Source organism: Vulpes vulpes, chromosome 8 (assembly GCF_048418805.1).
Source record: "Vulpes vulpes isolate BD-2025 chromosome 8, VulVul3, whole genome shotgun sequence".
NCBI lineage: Eukaryota > Metazoa > Chordata > Mammalia > Carnivora > Canidae > Vulpes > Vulpes vulpes.
The window spans coordinates 89,458,832-89,478,046 of NC_132787.1; the positions used below are offsets into that span (position 1 = coordinate 89,458,832).

General features: G+C 38.7%; 1 protein-coding gene across 7 annotated transcripts in view; it reads right to left on the minus strand.

The window, feature by feature from the left end:
* BABAM2 (BRISC and BRCA1 A complex member 2) overlaps positions 1-19,215 on the minus strand; it is a 405,688-nt gene that overhangs the window by 22,137 nt on the left and 364,336 nt on the right. For 4 of the 7 annotated variants that reach the window (XM_072767925.1, XM_026016025.2, XM_072767924.1 and 1 more), the window contains one exon: positions 12,922-13,075. The exons of the other annotated variants lie outside the window; for them this stretch is intronic. In XM_072767925.1, the coding sequence (XP_072624026.1) occupies positions 12,940-13,075 (136 nt within the window). In that variant the 3' untranslated portion in view covers positions 12,922-12,939. The remainder of the gene's footprint in view (positions 1-12,921; positions 13,076-19,215) is intronic. 7 annotated transcript variants of the gene reach the window in all.

Consider the following 19,215-nt stretch of genomic DNA (forward strand, 5'->3'; position numbering starts at 1 on the left):
TCATGCCTTAATGAGAAGTGATAGAAATGAGCAACTCGGCCCTCCTGCCTTGGCTGGACTCACATCACACATGACAGCCCTGAGCAGCCCTGGCGGCACCTGTCAGAAACCAACACGTACATCTGAACAGTCAAGCCTAATTCCCAAGAAGCTGTTTTAACTTGACATCTGAAAGTGTATTACATCTAGAAGTATTTTACTGGGTGTGTGTTCAGGGCATATGTGTGCACGTTCCGCAACTGAAGTGTTCTATAAATACCAGATATGGGTTGTACAAAAAAGCATCACGTACAGAGTGTACTTAATTCTATTTAGTAATGTTTTCAATTTGTGTCTGACCTCTGGCAACAGAGATGGAATTTTTTCAACACGAATAAAAAAGTATGTGAAACTACCTTACACACAATTTTCACTTAAAATCCCCTGAATGTACAGGAACTTAGTGATCATTAGTTCCTAGCCCAATGCTTTTAGAGGAGGGCATTAGGCCCAAGATGAAGTTTCTTTCCCAAGATCACACATCACACATGCAATTAGTAATTGTGCCCAGATGAGACTGAGGTCTCCCAACTCTCAGGCCACTGTTCTTCACATTGTCTTTACTTACTGTTACATTTCTTCTTCCAACAGTTCAAAGGCAACTCTGGTTCCATTGATAAATGTATGTTTCTACTTTGGTGTTCTATAAAAATCCAAACCAACTCCCTTATCCTTTCCTTTTGGCTCTGTAAGACATCTGCCTATTTTTCTAAGAAAGAAAATAAATGACTATAACTCACAAACGAGGAAGGTAGCTGTATCTGGTTATCACCACATTCTCACAGTGGCTGGCAGGGGTCATCTGAGCCCTCCCCTGGGCACTTGGTAGCTTTACAAGGGTACTTCTAAAGTTCATTTCCACAACAAAGATGTAGTGACTTTCCAGCTACTCTTTTCTTGAAGTTTCTTCAGTTTATACAACTGAGCTCAGAAAATAAACTCTAGCCCTGTTTTCCACTGAGAAAGCAGGATAGCAGGATAGCAGGATGGCAGGATGGCAGGATGGCAGGGGAAGGGGGTAAGGTTCAGTCCTTAAAGCAGACCTCAGAGTGGCCACAAAGTGGAATCAAAAGAAGCCAGGGGCACAGATGCAGAGCCTCTAAAAGATGGCCTGAGGGGTCCAGCCCGAGGGGAGTGAGGAGGCTGAGCTGGGCTGTAAACGTTCTGTGCCTGGTACAGCCTGGTCCCTGGCTGGTGTAGGCTGGAAGGACAGTAAGCAGTTCTCCTGGGATGAGGGCTCTATTAGCAGTAATTGATGGCCAGGCTTTTTAAAGGAGCTTATCGTTTCACAGCAACAGATGTCAGGTTCTAATAAATAACATGTTCTCTCTGACCTACGCAATTTGGAGAGGATGCCTGGATGGCAGGCAGATCTGGATTCCTCATCTCTGTTGCTCTCTCTTCTGAAAGGAAAAACAAACCAAATCCCTTGAAGATACTTTTCAAAATGATTCTCTTTGAGAGTTCAAGGACCCAATAATTCCATGTTATTTATTTGCTTTACTTTTCTCTTCACAGCTTCTAGATTTCTAAACCCAAGGGAGGGCCAGGTACGCTTGCCCATGCAGGAACCAGGGCATGAAGGTGAGGGGAAGGCTTGTGTGACCTCAGCCTCCCCAGTTCCATCGTGGTTCTATTCCCATCCTCCCAGGGCACCCTGACTGCCCAAGCAGTGCTGGCCACGCCAGAAAATTCCCTCTTCTCTCTAGAGGGGAGGACAGCTAATACGAGGTTGGGATTTTTTTTTTTTTTAAAGGGAATTCTTCCTAGGGAACTTAAGGCAAAATAAAGTAAGAAAGAAAACCTATGAATCATAGCAGAATTGGAACTGTGGGATCTATCACTGTGGCACAGCTTCATGGGAGCTCAAACCTGGTGGCTTTGCCCCCCTCAGTGCCTTCCCTTCTGCCAATGACTCTTCTGGCCCAGAGTGGATCAGGTCTGCAGCTACTCCCCCTTGCAGAGGGGATGTAGGGGTGAGCAATCACAGCTGACCACAATTCTTATCTTCTGGGTCATCCCCCTACCCTTGGCTATAGACAAGAATTCCAGAAATATAGCTATAAACAGGAGGAGGGATGGAGGCCAAGGAGGTGGGTGAAGGGTAAGATAGTGGTCCAGGGAGAAAGAGTAGGTGGCAAAGTCCCCATTAGGGTTTTTCGTAACACTGATGGGTGTCACACAAGTCATGGTGTCCCCTGGCCAGCTGACCAAGCACAGGGACTGCAGAGAGAGGCCGGACTCTAAGGAAATCTTAACAGAAACAGAGCATAGTTTGAGCTGCCTTAAGGAGCTACCATTAAGGCAGTAAAGAAGTGAGTAATAGATTTCTGGAGAGACAAACACATACATAGGCTCATATATGACCACTTACACTTCAACACCCCTTCCGTAGCCCTCCCCTCATCCCAAAGAATTCTCAGGCCTCAGGGCTCCTGTGACCGCACTGTGAACTAGTCTTTTTGAAATGGGGTTTCCACACTGTTCCATGGCATCTGAGGGACCCAGAGGGGCCTCAGAACCACAGTAAGGGTGGGGATGGGGAGTAAATCAGGTGGGGACATCTAACCCCCTTCTCTGGAATCAAAGAGAGGAGATCTATTTTTATCTGGTTTCTTTAGAGGGCTAATGCATAAGACTGGTTTGAAGCATTTGGCAGTTAATGACAAATTTGGAGAAAACTATGTCTTAGGGAATATGAAGGTATTAACAACAAAAGGTAACTGAACTAGTCTATAAAAATAGTCTATAATGTGATTTTTAAAAACAAAACCCTTGAAAGAGAAAATTATTCTGCAAAGACAACTTGATGACAAATAATAAAAGTATGCATGGCGAAGAACATATGGGGAATTAAGGACTGCTTTGGGAGCACTTGGATAGGTTTCTAAATAAGAAAATAACATCTCTTTCTGACCTTGAGGCACGAAGGGAAACAACAAATGGTTTTAGGAGGTTCATGAATTACTCCCATGTGTTGACTGAGAAGCTATTTTTTGAAATATGCTTCAAGTGATTCCATTTATATAATGGATTTAATTTGTGACAAACCATTGCAGTGGGTGGTTTGGGGTTAAATCCTATTCTAAGAAACTACTTAGACCTCTAGGATCAAGCTGATAGTTATACACAATGTTAAACTCACAGAAAACTCATTCCATCTATTCACAGATTTATCAGACTAGAAAGGATTACAAAAGATCATCTGAATCATTCATCATGATAGATCAACAGCTATATAAGATGCCAACATAGGTAACTAGTAAGTTCAGATTTCTTTCAAAGTGATAGTTGGCTTTATGTAGATTGAACAATGGAAGGATGGATTTTTCCAACTTTCTAAGCTGGTTGGGCTGGCACCCAGAAGACACAACCATAGGTGATAGTGGCCATGTATGGGACAGCCTAGAATCTAAAAATCTCTGGCCAAGTCACTGAGGTTAGGGTACTGTTTGGTTGGATCCAGTGCTGACTGTGATGTTTTTTAATGAAAAATCTTTTTCCCTCCAGGGATAGTGATGTTGAGAGTGAACAATGACCAAGTGCTCACAACATGCCAGACCAGACCCTCTGCTGGACAATTCACCTCTATCACTCTGTATGGTGAGAATTCTAACATGGACCCTGAGATCCCTCACCCCCTGAATAATAATCACCAGGACTATGAAAATGGTGGATTTCATTTCTATAATCAGGATTGTTACGTTACACAGAACAGATGACTTTAGGAAAAGGAGATTCACGGTAGTCCTGACCTAATCAAAGAACCCTTTAAGTCTGAGTCTAGAAGTCACTGACACCAAAGTCAGAGGCTAGAAACAGCACTGCTGCTGGCTCAATGATGGAGGGGCCATGTGGCAGGAAACAGCCTCCAGCTGACAGTCAGTAAGGAAACCAGTATCTCCATTCTACAACCACAAGGAACTGAACTCTGCCAACAACCCGAATGAGAGTGGAAGAGGCCTTGGGCATCAGATGAGATAGGAGCCCCAGCCAACAACTTTAGTTGTTTAGGACCCTGAATGGAGACCCAGGAAGGTTGTACTGGACTCCTAACCCACAGAAACTATGAGATAAAAAAAAACTGTGCTATTTTAAACTGTTAAGTGTATAGTAATCTATTAATTAATGATAGAAAACAGGGTACCTAGGTGGCTTAGTTGGTTACGTGACTGCCTTTGGCTCAGGTCATGATCCTAGGGTCCTGGGATTGAGCCTGCAGAGCAAGGAGTCTGCTTCTCCCTCTCCCCCTGCTTGTGCTCTCTCAAATAAATAAATAAATCTCAAAAAAAATAACAATAGAAAATCACACACACAATTTCATACTCATAATAACCCTCTAAAACTAGCTTCACTATTTAATAGAGAAAGGGACAGACTCAAGGAGATTATGAATTTGCCCAAAGTCACACAGTTAGTGAGTGGCAGAAACAGGTTTCAACTCAGCTGTCTTCACTTTAGGGTCAGTGCTCTTAATTGCCACATGCATTTCCTCTCTGTATTTATGTTATTCAAGTACCAGGCCTCTGAGAGGGAGGCTCAGACAAGTGGTAAAAAGAATGGGGAACTGTATCTGTCTGCCTAGGGACAGATGTGCAGAAAGTCACAGCTCTGTGTTATTTCCTGACTACTAGAAGCTAGCTGTGTGCCCTTAGGAAAGTCACTTAATCACTCCAGCCTCAGTTTCTTTATCTGCATGAAGGACAGTGAGGATTTCTACACTGTACCCCACACAGGGCTGCAGTGATGATCCCATGAAGGTGTGTGAGGGTGCTCTGTAAATGATGAAGTCCACAGGGTAGACAAAGGTGCCTGGATATTATGCAGGTATAGCTTTCTTTTCTTGATGACTTCGACTCTCAATGTCCCCTGCATACAGGTTGGGTATGATTCTCTGATGGTTTGTTCCAGGAAGACATTTAAAAATTAGTGGGGTTTTTTGGGGAGGAAATGAGTCTCCATGTCCTTTATTTGGGAACTACAGAATAAAGTGGAATGTGATTTTTCTTTCTTTTCTTAAATTCTTTAAAAGTTAGCTCACTGTTAAAAGCCAAAGTAACAACAATGTATTATGGGCCTCACAAAATATGTAGAAGTGAAACATTTGAATATAGTAACACAAAGGATAGTAGAAAGTATAAAGGGAATTAACAGTGTTTAAGGTTTTTACATTATACTTGAAGTGTTATAATACTAATTCATGGTAGACTATGACAAATTAAGGATATATTTTAGTATATTAATAACTCAAATATGATACAAAAAGCTGTAGCTAAGAGGACAATAGGAGAAAGAAGTCATACTAAAAAGTACTCAAAAAAATAAAAGGGAAGAACAAAGGAATACAAAATACATACATAAACATATAAATGAAATTAAATAACAAACAGTTAAGATGGTAGACTTAAACTCAATCAGTTCATTACTTACATAAAATGTAAATAGACCAATACTCCAATTAAAAGGCAGAGATTATCAAATTAGATTTAAAGAAAACCAACCTACAGAAAGTTTCCTTGAAATATGAAGACACATAGGATGAAAGAAAAAGGACGAAAAAACATATACTATGCAAAAAATAAGCATAAGAAAGCTGGTACTACTATATTAAAATCTGACAGAGCAGACTTCAAGTCAAGGAGAGTTACCAGAAACAGGGAGGGCCATTTTATAATGATCAAAGGGCTAATTTATCAAGATATAAAGACATAAAAATTCTGAGTATGTATATACCTAAATAACAAAACTTCAAAATACAAAAAAAAAAAAAAAAAAAAAAAGATAGAACTAAAAGGAGAAATAAACAGATCGAAAATCACAGGTGGAAATTTTAACACACCTCCTTTCAAAAACCAATACTAAACACAAAAAAAATAACAGTAAGGATATAGACATTTTGAATAACAGTAAGAAATAATTTGACTTAATATGTATATATAATACTATACCTCAAAAATGCAAGACACGCATTCTTTTCAAGTTCAATGGATTATTTACCAAGATAGACCATATAATGGGCCACAATACAAATCTCAATAGATTTTAAAGGCTTGAAATCATACAGATTATGATCTCCATCAAAACAGAATTAAATTAGGAATCAGTAAGATATCTAGAAAAACCCCCAAGCACTTGAAATTCAAGCACAATTATTAATAATGCATGGTTAAAAAAGAATTCACAAGAGAAATTAGAAAATATTTTTTTCTTTAGAAAATATTTCTAATAAAGTAACAAAAATGTGTTAAAATTTGTCAGACGTAGCTAATGCAAATCTTAGAAATTTGTAGCCTTAAAGGCTTATATTAAAGAAGAAGGAATTAAAATCAATGACCTAAGCTTCCATTTTTAAGAAGCCTGAAAAAGAAGAACAAATTAAACTAAAATACATAGAAGGAAGGAAATAATAAAAGCATAAATTAATAAAATAAATAACTTTCTTTCAAAAGATAAGTAAAACTGATAAACCCTTAGCTAGACTGTTTTAAGAAAAAGGGAAAGAACCAGAAACTTTCACCATAAGGAATGAAAAAAGTTACAGCCCACAGACATTAAAAGGAAAATGAATGAATATTACAAAAAATCTCATGCCAATCAATTCGACAACTTAGACATGATGGATAACTTGCTTTAAAAAACACAACTTGCTAAAACTAACACAAGGAAAAAAGATGAATAAATATCCCCATATTTAGTAAAGATTTCTTTGAATTTATTTGCATAAATAAAACTTTATCAAATATTAAAAAAGCAGTGCTGAACCTACATAAACTCTTTCAGAAAACAGAGGTAGAAAGAAAATTTTCCAGTTTATTTTATGAAGCCAGCATGGTGCTTTTATCAAAATCTGATAGGACAACATAAGAAATTTCAGACCAATATCACTCATGAAAATGAGAATGAAAACATAAACATTTTAACACAACATTAGCAAATCAAATCTAATAATATAAAAAAGGATAAAATGTCATGACTGAGAAGATTTATTTATCCCTGGAATACAAGGTTGGTCTGATACTCAAAAACTAATTAATGTAATTAAGCATTTTAATAGAATAATGCAAAAACCATAGGATCAGGCCAATGGATACAGAAGAAGCATTCTAAATAATTCAATACCCATTCATGATAACAACTCTTAGCAAAGTGGGAATATCCGAGAATTTCTTCAATGTGATAGAGACATCTATGTAAAACCTATGCTAACCTCAATCTTAACATGAAACATAGGCCAGATGTTTGCTATTATCACTGTGTACAACATTGTACTGGAGATCCAATCCAGTACAAGCAGGTAAGAAAAAAAATTAAAAACACAAAAATAATAAAGATGGAAATAAGAAAGTAAAAACTGTTAACAGATATGATTGTTTATGTAAAAAACACTCAGACAACTACAAAAAAGCTACTAGAATTTAGTAGCAATCATGAACTTATTTAGCAATGCCACACGACACCAGGTTAATACAGAAATATCATTTGTATTCCTATATACTAGAAACAAGTCAAAAACAAAATTCAAAAAAACTATCATTTATAATAAAAGCAAAACCACTTAAAAGATGCAAGACTTCTACACTGAAATCTCAAAACACTTCTTAGAGAAATTAAAGAAGACCCAGAGGAAACTGCTCATTAATATGAAGATTCAATATTGTTAAAATGTAAATTTCCCCCCTTGTTGATATATAGATTTAATGCCACACCAGCCAAAATCTCAGTGGGTTTTTTGTTTTTGAGGGGAAATTGGAGTTGGAATTGGCAAACTAATTCTAAAACATATATGGAAATACAAAGGACCCAGAAGAGCCAAAACAATCTTCAAAAACGAAAAGTTGAAGAATTGATATTTCCTGATTTTAAGAAATATTAGTATTAGTATACCAACAGAAAAATAGGCCAAGGAAACAGAACAGTGTATCCAGGAATAGACCCACTCATATATAGTCAATTTAATTTGACAAAAGCATGAAGGTAATTCAACAGAGAAAGAAAAAACTTTTTTCAACACATTTTGCTGGAATACCTGGATATATGTAAACAATTAACTTCAGCATCCATCTCATACCATACACAAAAATTAATTTGAGATGGATCAGAGATCTGAATGTCAAACCAAAATGAGAGCTTGTAAAACAAACAAACATAGAAGAATCTCTTTATGATCTTGTGGTAGGCAAATAATTAGGAGGCTACAAAAAGCATTAACATAAAAAGAAAACACTAATAAAATCAATTTCATTAAAAATAAAAATTTCTGCTCATCAAAAGACACCATTAAGAAAATGAAAAGGCAAGCCATAGGTTGGGAGAACATACTTGTAATGCATAAATCTGACAAACATATAAATAACTCCTAAAATTCAATAATAAAAAGACCAACAACCTAATTGAAAATAGGCAAAATTTGAACAGACACTTCTTAAAAGAAGACATACCAATAAGCACATGAAAAGATGATCAACATCATTAATCATCAAGAAATTAGGATTAAAAACTACAATGAGATCTCATTTCATCCCCTCTGGAACAGCTAAAATTAAGACTGACAATATCAAGTTTCAGAGAGGATATGGAACAAATGAAATCCTATATATTGCTAGTAGGAGTATAAACTGGCATGAAAACTTCATAAAAAATTTGTCAGTTTCTTATAAAGTTAATCAAACACACACCCCCTCCCACTTATTTACTCACAGAATTGAAACTGTACATCTATAAAAAGACTTATTTAAGAATGTCTTTAGCAGCTCAATTCATAAAGTCCCCACACCGGAAAAAAACTAAATATACATAAGTGGATGAATGTATTAATAAATTATGGTATATTCCTATGGTGGAAATTCCTCAGCAGTAAAAAAGGAATGCTATAACAGACAAATCTAAAATAATTAGGTTGGATACAAAAGACACAAAAGAATACAATCTGTATTATTTGATTTATAAGAAGTATCCAGAAAAGGAAAAACTAAGATGTAATAGAAATCAGACAGTGTTCTGGAAAAGGTAGAAGGTACCTTTGTCAGAACTCCCATCAAAAGATATACTTAAATCTGTCCACTTCATTATATGTAAATTACACTACAATAAATATCTTTAACAAGATATATATGCAAAGCCCTCCCTTCAAAGAACTCACAATTTGATTTCGGAAATGAAACAATATAAAGACGTGAAAAAGAATAATACAAAAGAGATTTAAAAGGAGTATACCTGGTCTTTGACTTAGATGGTTCCACTTGACTTTCTGAGTTTATGGTAGTGCAAAAGCAATACGCATTCAGTAGAAACAATACTTTTGAATTTTGATTTTTTTTAAGATTTTTAAAATTTATTTACTCATGAGAGACAGAGGGGGTAGGGCAGAGACAAAGGCAGAGGGAGAAGCAGGCTCCATGCAGGGAGTCCAATGTGGGACTCGATCCTGGGTCTCCAGGATCACGCCCTGGACTGAAAGCGCCAAACCACTAAGCCACCCGGGCTGCCCCTGAATTTTGATTTTTGATTCCTTCCTAGGCGAGTGATAAGTGGCAGGATTCTTGTGATGCTGGGCAGTGGTAGCTAGCTGCATTTCCCAGTCTGCCACGCAATCCAAAGGTGAACATCTGATACACTTACCACCATTCTGTACTCTTACAACCATGCTGTCTTACACTTTCAGTATACTATTTGGTAAATCCCGTGGGATATTTAACACTGTTTTATGAGATAAGCTTTATGTTAGATGATTTTGCCCAATGGTGGCAAGTGGTTAAGTGTCCCATGCACATTTATGGTCATGCTACACTAAGCTATGATGTTGGGTAGGCTAGGTGTAGTGAATGCATTTTCTTTCTTTAAAGATTTTACTTATTTATTCATGAGAGAGAGAGAGAGAGAGAGAGAGAGAGAGAGAGAGAGAGGCAGAGACATACGCAGAGGGAGAAGCAGGCTCCCTACAGGGAGCCTGATGTGGAACTTGATCCCAGGACCCCGGGATCACAATCTGAACCAAAGGTAGACGCTCAACCACTGAGCCATGTAGGTGCCCTGTAAATGCATTTTCAATTTATAAATGATATTTTCAGTTTACGATGGGTTTCTAGGGACATAACCCTTTCATAAGCTGAGGAAGATCTGTACACGACCAGTAGTCCACTGAGGCTTGGGAGAGAAAGAAGCTGCCTGCACATTAGCATGGATGGAGAAAGCCACAGGAAGAACACTGAAGGATCTGAAGGGGCAGGAAGAGGGTGGGAAGAAGTGGTGAGTAAAGGCACTGTGGGACAAAGCAGAAGCTAAACCCAGAAGTTGTTCATATGTCCATTCCTTGACCCTTCATATCAAGCCCATCCAATAGGGAGGAGTATGTAAGTCCTGTTTTACAGGATGAAGTTCAGAAAGGTTAATAACCCTGCCCAAGGCCACAGAGCTTATTTGATTAGCTTTGTGTAAGAGCTTGTAATAGGAGCTGGGCATGGGCATGCATGACCCCAAAGCCTGTGCTCACCCAGTAGAGGGCATTTCACTTGCGAGGACAGAATATGCTGGACAGCCCTGAGCAAGAAGTACATGTCATAAGAAAAACTCTGGTCTGTGCCAGAAAGCATCCTTTCTGAGTTCACATGTTTAGAATTTTGCTCTACCAGAGGGAATAAACAGCTGACTCCACTCAAAGGGCTCTACTGCTGTTCATAAACCGTGAGAGTGTTTATGTCATGGGCAGGCTCTCCAAGTGAATTATAGCCTTTTACGCACTGTGCACATACAATATTTTCACAGGACAAAGAAACAGGGCGTGTAAGGAATGCTACAGTTGACCTTTCTCTCTTTCTGTCCTTTCTCTGAAACCCTAACAATCTCAAGCCTGTCCTGCAGGACAGTCCTCTGATTATGTTTATCCATTACCTGGCTTTCTGATACAACCCAGGAAAGTTACTCAGTTCATTTTAAGAAGAGAGCTTTAAACTATTTCTTCTTCCTAGCATGAGTGGCTGGCTTTCTCTTTTATTACATTTAAAATGAATCCATCTTCACTACAGTAGAAAGCAGATTTTTTTTAACATTACTTCAGATGTTTTCTTTAGACTGGTGTTAACATAAAGCAAATGTCTCTTGCAACTCTGAACCAATCTGTTAAGATAAACAGGCTTCACTTACGATATTCCTATACTGAAATCATAGGCTTGTGGTCTGCAACTTCTTAAAGACTCAATTCATACATGCTAAAATGTCTAGTTAAGAAATGCACACACTCACACACACACACACACACAGTTTTGCCATGGAAACCACAAGGACATGTCTGGTTCAGACTCCATAGCACATACCACAAATAACAGCCCATTTTCTAAGGGCAGATCTTGTATATACACAGGGAAAGCCCAGAAAATGAAACAACTGCAATACCTCAAATCTAAAACTTACTTTTTAATCGCCCTTTTCAAGTCTGTTTCAAGATATCTAAGTCTTAATCATTGTTATTAGGCACATTTGCATGTATCTGTTGTTTTCCTTAAACAGAATTTCAAACTTGGGGGATCCCTGGGTGGCCCAGCGGTTTGGCTACTGCCTTCGGACCAGGGCGTGATCCTGGAGTCCTGGGATTGAGTCCTGCGTCAGGCTTCCTACATGGAGCCTCCTTCTCCCTCTGTCTGTGTCTCTGCCTCTCTGTCTGTGTCTCTCATGAATAAATAAATTAAATCTTAAAAAAAAAAAAGAAAAAAAACTGTCAGAAGTTTGGCTTGATAAAGGCTTTCATCTCTCCTGCTGGGCTGTAAATTTCATGGAGACACGGGCTACATCCAATTTGTTTATCACTTCATCTGTAGCATGGAGCTCACTGCTTGGAACATGAGAGATGCTCAATAAACACTGAATAAGTGAATGAAGAAGATACTTAATATTCTTCACAGTGTGATTCTGTAGATTGCATCATTCCTTAGTTGGGATCACAGGGGTGACTGTATGGCTGTTCAAAGTTATAAAGTAATAACCACCTGCCACTCTAACCATGACTTATTTTTGTCCACTGTCACTTTCCTCTAGGAGACCATGGTTCATGAACTCGCATTCCAGTTACTAAAGTCTGACCAATAAAACACCAACATACTTTTACGTTTACCTATTCCATATGACTTACGAACGCTTTCTGCAGATGGTTCACGTGCAGTACTTAAATCTCTAAGCTCCAAACTCTAGCTAACTTCAACTTCTACCACATGGCCAGCCTACTTCCATAGGGATTCTAACAGTTCTAAGCTATTTGCATAGCCATTTATTCAGATGAAGAAGACACAGGCCCTATTTTGGGCAATGGCTGTAGAGATGCAATGAGGTATATAGCCACTTTGTTCCTTCAGAGACATGACAGTTCCACGTGAAAAACTTGGTATTGGATCCATGTATTGACTACTAAGCAGAAATTCTATTTGTTTACTGTCAGCTGAAACTTTCCATTTAAAAAAAAATATGAAAGTAGCTGCTAACATCTTCACCATCAACCCCATTTACCCACAACTTTAATTCCTCTAGTACTTTTACTCTAAATAGACTGGTAGATTTCAGATAAATCCTGTAACACATTAAAACAACAACAACAACAATCTACCTGATGAGTCTGGATAAGAGGTTGGCAAATTTTTTTCTGTAAAGGGCCAAACAGCAAATATTTTTGAGTTTGCAGGTCATATGTGATCTGTTGCAATTTCTCACTCTGCCATGGTAGCATGAAAGCAGCCATACAAAATGAGTAAAGAAATGAGTGTGGCTGTGTTCCAATAAAACTTTACTCACAAAAACAGGTGCGGGACAGGATTTAGCCTGCAGGCAGTAGGTCGCCAATTCCTGGACTAGATAAATGAAATGCTCCTGTTTGTAAGAAACAGCGATGGATTCACTTACTTTGCTCTTTTGGCCATTTCATTTCCATCCCATCTGGGGCTGTACGGATAATTTTTTTGGGCCTGGGAATAAAGCTGTCCACTGTTGGTAAAGTGATAGACGGACTGGAATGTGAGAGTCGGCTGGTCTCGAGGGAAAAACAGGGGCAGGTCGACTGCAAAGACACACACACATACACACACACAAAAAAAAAAAAAAAAAAAAGAAAGAAAAAGAAAGAAAGAGACAAGTTAGGGGTTAAATGTATGGGTTAAACCTGAGTGTTGGGTACAGACCATCCGAACCACAAATAGTGCCTGAGGTTTAGGTAAAAGGTATGGAGGGAGGGAACAAGAAATACCAAGGTGCCTTCCGTGCCTTCAAGGAATCTACAATCTAGGTACATAAATGAAAATCACACACAAATTTAACTAATATGAGGAAAGTGTGTGGATGCTAACCAAATGCTATAAAGTGTTCACAGAAGCTGGGCACTCCCAGCCATGTGAACTCCTCCTATGGCACTTACTTCATCCAGTATTCCATAGAGAAGTTAGCTGATTATCTGTTTTAAGACTCTATTAAATCATAGACTCTTCAAAGGCTGGGCAGTACCTTCCTCATCTAGAATTTGATGGAGGGGGTGGGATAGAGGCTGTCTTTAAAGAATGGATTTGGAATGAGGAGCCAGAGAGCAGGTGATAATCTTTCTACTTTATAGGATATGGCCACTGGACCACCAGAAAAAATAAAGTTATCACTTTACTTCCAATCAAGCAGTGAATTCTGCTACTCAGCAGTTTGAAGCTTCTCCAGATGTGTTACCACATATAGTTCCTAAACTAGTGGGGGCTCCTTAATGGAATGCCAACAGGGACTCATCTGAACACTGCATTATGTCTACTGATAAGAGTGCAGCCTGATTCCAATGTTTGCTGCTAACAAGTATTATGTGCTTTTGTCTGTTCATTATGGGGTCCTTTAACTCAATTTTTAAAAGTAAAATGACTCCCTCTTTGTAGTTTGAGGCAAGCCAAGATTACAAACACACTGTTTCAATAGCACATTCCTCGAGGCATATAATGTATAGTTATGTGGATGTTATCACTTCCAGGGCAAAGAATAAGCACGTTAACTTATGAAAATACAATAATGAGAAAAAATGTGTATAGAATTTCCTAGCTTTACAGAGTACTTCCACATATTTTATCTAATTTGAGACTTACAAATCTATGAAGCAGACATTATTTTTACCATGTGCATTTAACAGACGAACAAACTTGAGACTCCAAGAGATCTATTAACTTGTTCATGCCTTAGCTAGGTGCAAAGGAGGTAGGGCTCAAATCTAGTCCCATGGTGTAAATCCTGAGCTCCTTCTATTGGGCCCCATTGCCTCCTGCTCTTCATGATACTGGTACAACCTGCTCACACATAACACATTCGCTGTGCCATAAACACAATTTGGGAAGCTAAAGCCTCTACTGTGAAGAACATACAAGATTCATCTTTTTGGTTACATGAGGCAAATATATGAAAATACATACTAGATAGCTGTATATCTGTCACCATGCCAGGGTAGGGTGACATTTGACTGGGCGAGGCCCTCTCAGCATCCAAAATGATTTCATGAAGGAAAAGTCAGGTTTGCAGCAAACTTAAAAAAAAAATCCAAAAAACAAGAAATAGAAAAATGTCCAGTGGCCTCTGAGACCACTGAGTATATCTGACTCTGACTCAGTGCTGTAGGGGGTTTCTACATATGAGTCACCACAACCCCAAAAGAGTGGCAATACTGTGAATGTCCACTCGTAAGTCACATTTTCCATGTGCCTCAATGCAGTTTTAGCACTTGCCTATTTGTGCCAAAGCAGAGATTTAGTAACATATAGGAACAATACAAAATATGAAAAACAGACTGACTCAAATTATAAATAATTCAAATCAGAAAACCCCTTTGTGTCCCTTTACATTACAAAGCATGATTTGTAACATCCTTAGTCTTTCTGAATAAATACTGCTTCTAAAATTAAGTTTATATCTTTTCTGATTACTCACTGCATCTCCTCTGATTAATTTTAGAAAAAAACGCCTATTCATATATAGTTTAATTTGACTTCAATTGTTTATATTACATATTAAGTTTCCAAATATAAAACAAGATTCACATTAACCTCCAGAGCAATTGCCAACAGCACTGGTGAAAAGTATTTAACATGCAAGCTTCCCTTCAAAAATGCAGTCATTTTGAATAATAGAATTCAAAGGCAATATTTTACCAATTTAAAGTAAGTACAGTCATATTCAGTATCAAAGTAATACACAGAATACCACAGTCTTCATGATTGTCAAGCTACCAGCTTTTCTGGGCTTTGGAATACATTATATTTTTTGTTCCTGTTATTTTGTTTGGTAGAAAATGAGTTGCTGGTATTTTGACATGCTGAAAAATGATTTTTCCACCTAGTTCTGGACCATCCACTTTGACCCCCTAAATGCCCAATTAAGATCAGAAACAATTCAAAAATGTGAATGCAAATTTATTTACCCAGGCAAGTGAATTGTTATGATTAGGAAAAAAAAATTGCCAGCCAGTAACATGCTGATATGTACCGTGATCCCAGAAAAACACTGATTGCATGATTATTTCCCTGTGGAGCTTCTTCTAAAAAAGCATAGTTGAAGCCAATATTAAAATTTGAACACAGTAGCTGGATGATCAGTGAAGCAGGAATGGTCAGAGTCCTTGAGAAATGAAATCGGTAATCTACATATAAGAAAATAAAATTAAAAAAATAGAAATATCTTGTTCAACTTAACTAAACTATATCCTATCTATATCATCAACAGTCAATAAAAGAATTCTTTAAAAATGTTCTGCATAAAGAGTTAAGAACTAAAATATTTATGAGAAATACTTTGCATTTTTCTTGTAAGAATGATTTGAATGATACAAATTAGTCAGAATAAAAAAAAAACCCACAAAGCTTGTTTTCCTTATCCCCAAATGTTTCTGCCACTTAACGTTTGCCTATGGAGCTAACTCATGATTTTTCTTTTTAAGATTTAATTTTTAAGAAATCTCCACACCCAATGTGGGGCTCAAACTCAACCCTGAGATCAAAAGCCACACGCTCTGCTGATTGAGCCAGCCAGGAGCCCCTCACTCATGATTTTCTGATACATAGTAAAATGATGACCTTAGGTCTTCAAACAGCTAACTTGCTCTGAAGGTACTCCCAGGGTTCTAAGCAGTTTGGCTCATAGCTTTAGCTGTATCAAAACAGAACATCTTAACCATTGGACTCCTTTGGACACAACCCACCTACCAGCTCCAGTTTGATTCCCAGAGGAGAATCATTCCATTTGGTTCAGTTACTCATCATCAGTGCTATTTTGACAACTGCTTCCTATTTCCTTCTTCCTGTAGACAGAGACTGAATTTTGGTCAGCTCTGGATCCACAGAAGGGATAGGCCTCACTTGTTCAGTACAATTTCAATAACCACATCCAAAGTATCACTTTCTTTAAGAACTTGTTGAAACAAGTCACTGCCAAACATTTCTGATCCTGTACAACCTGGGCATTTCACAGGATTCCCTCACAGGGCCCTGCTGCCCTGGCAGAGGGCAGGAATCAGCTTGCCTCATGCTGGACAGTCACTGAGGTGAGGAGTTCCACTGGTCACAGTCCCAGGGCTAGTGGTGTTCTCCAGGCAACTGGCAGCCATGTGGCTTTGAGAGGGAGCTGAATATGCACCAGTAAACTTTGCTGCCTCTCTCTAAACCATGCTGGGGTTTAGATGGGACAGATGTAGTTTTGCTTTCTCTTGTAAACAAGCTTAACTGTCCCCAAATGCTCATCCTTTCACCATAAGACGACTTCATTAGGGTTGTACCTAAATTCATAAGACTCTCTAGAAATGTGTCACTTCTCCAAAGGCCTCACAATGGAAAAATGACCCTGAACAGCCAGAGGCAATGCTACATCATGTATGTGATACTCAGGACAGCTGTCAGATGCTCACTTAGAACATTTCAGGCATAGTCCTCACAAGTTTGATTATATGATCTTTCCAGAAAAAAAAAAAATCGAATTATGGCAAGATTAGGACAAGATAAATGAACAGCAAGTAATGATAACTCGCAGTTGACGCAAAGGAAGGAGAGAGAATAATAAATAAAAGCAGATTTGGGGAAAAATAAAAAAAGCAGACTTAGGAAACAGAAAATAATCCCAGTCTAGGGCCATTCAGCATATAACAAAAAGCCCAATCATCCCTCGAGCCATTACAAACTGTAAGTGATATTCACTACCAATCTTGGTAACCTAGCAGACACTCTTGGACCCCAACCAACAGCCATTCTCCATCCTTTTTTTGGGGATGGGGAGGGGCATAGGGAGAGAAAAGAGAAAATCTTAAGTAGGCTCCACATCCAGCTCAGAGCTCAATGTGGGGCTCAATCTCATGATGCTGAGATCATGACCTGAACCGAAATCCAGAGTTGGATGCTTAACCGGTCAAGCCACCCAGGCGCCTCTCCATCCTTCTTTTCTATGAACCCTCCTCCCATTTCAGAGTCCAAAAGTGCTAGGTATTCACCCTCTCAGGCTTCCATAAGACCAAGGCATGGAATTGTGACTCAGTCCTGCCAATGAGACCCAAGGGGAAGTCGAGTAAGGGTCTTCTAAGAAATATTTTCCTCTCTGAGTAAAGACATGTATAAGGAGAAGCCCCCATTTCATTCTTGCCTAGATGTTGTCATGTGAGACCCTGAGGCTTGAGCTATGCACCTACCTTGTGACCATGAGGGGAAAGTCAGCCTGACATCACTGAGCTATTGAATTCATCAGCCCTGGAATGCCCAGTTCTGGATTCCTTGTTCGTGAGACCATCACAAGTCCTAACTACTTAGACTTCTCTTTTAATCAGGTCTTCTCAGACTTGCAGTCAGAGGCATCTAAAGAAATGCTATTTCTTACAGCTTCTGTTCAAGAATGCAGGATAATTGAATAACCAATTTCAGAAGTATTTCCACCAAGCCTGGTTGAAAACACTCAAGGCACATAGATAGGAAAGTTTGAGTTGTCAGGAAAATTCAGTTCTGTGGGACAGTTCAATCCTTGAAAATGCCAAACAAATGAGGGGTTAACCATAATTGCCCTTGGGAGTCACATCATCGGATATTTTCATCCTTATTCACAAGTCAGCCGTTATTTCATTTCTCCAAACCTTCCAAACAGTATGTTGCCGTGTTCTTGGGTTAGTAGGGAAGATGCTCATGCCTTCACTTTGTGGTGGTTACGGTGGTGTTTCCATTTTCAGGACTCTGTAGACTCTCCAGTTCCTCGAAGCCTCATTAGCAGAGTTTGAACACCATGTTGACTTGCTGTAAACTCCCCTCCAATGATGACTCTATCTGAGGTCAATTTTCTCTAAAAACAGTTTGCTCACAGCCCATTCTCAGGCTACTCCCACAGTGGTCCCACAACCACCCAGCAAAGTCTGCCATTTATTAGCTGACCAACCCTTACTGACACCATCTTACTAACTGCACACTAACCCTTTGAGATGCATGGATTCTAAGCACTAGAAAGTGAAACATCACATATCCAAAGCACTTGCCTACAAGAAATATAAAAGTAAAGTCTTCCATTTCTGAAGTATCCCTACCCATGACCTTAAACATCAAATGGTGTCTCATTTTACCAAGCCTGCCTTATATGTAAGTGACAGAGGAGACTAAATATTAGCCAGATTTTGCTGAACTAGCTTCAAATTTTCATGATCTTTTGTGAGATATTTTTTTAAGATTTTATTTATTTATTTATTCATAAAAGATACAGAGAGAGAGAGGCAGAGACATAGGCAGAGAGAGAAGCAGGCTCCATGCAGGGAGCCCAACGTGGGACTTAATCCTGGGACTCCAGGATCATGTCCTGGGTCGAAGGCAGATGCTCAACTGCTGAGCCACCCAGTCTCATCTTTTGTGAGATTTGATCATGGAGACAGGTTACCTGTGGGGTTTTAGTATTAGCAAAGTAAAGTCTGATTCTTGAATTTTACTGTAAATTCTAAACATCCTAATATGAGAGGAGACAGCATGGTGTGGTGGGAAAAAAAAGCACAGCCTTTGGAGTCAGACAGAAATGGGTTTAATTCCTAGCCCCATCTTTTATTAGTGGTGAGGCCACAGGCAAAATATTTCATCTCTCTGAATCCTGATGTTCTCATCTGTAAAATGAGGATAATTCTTTTCTCAGCATTACTGACAAGACCAGACAAAAGCAGAGCAGGTAATAAATAAATACGCA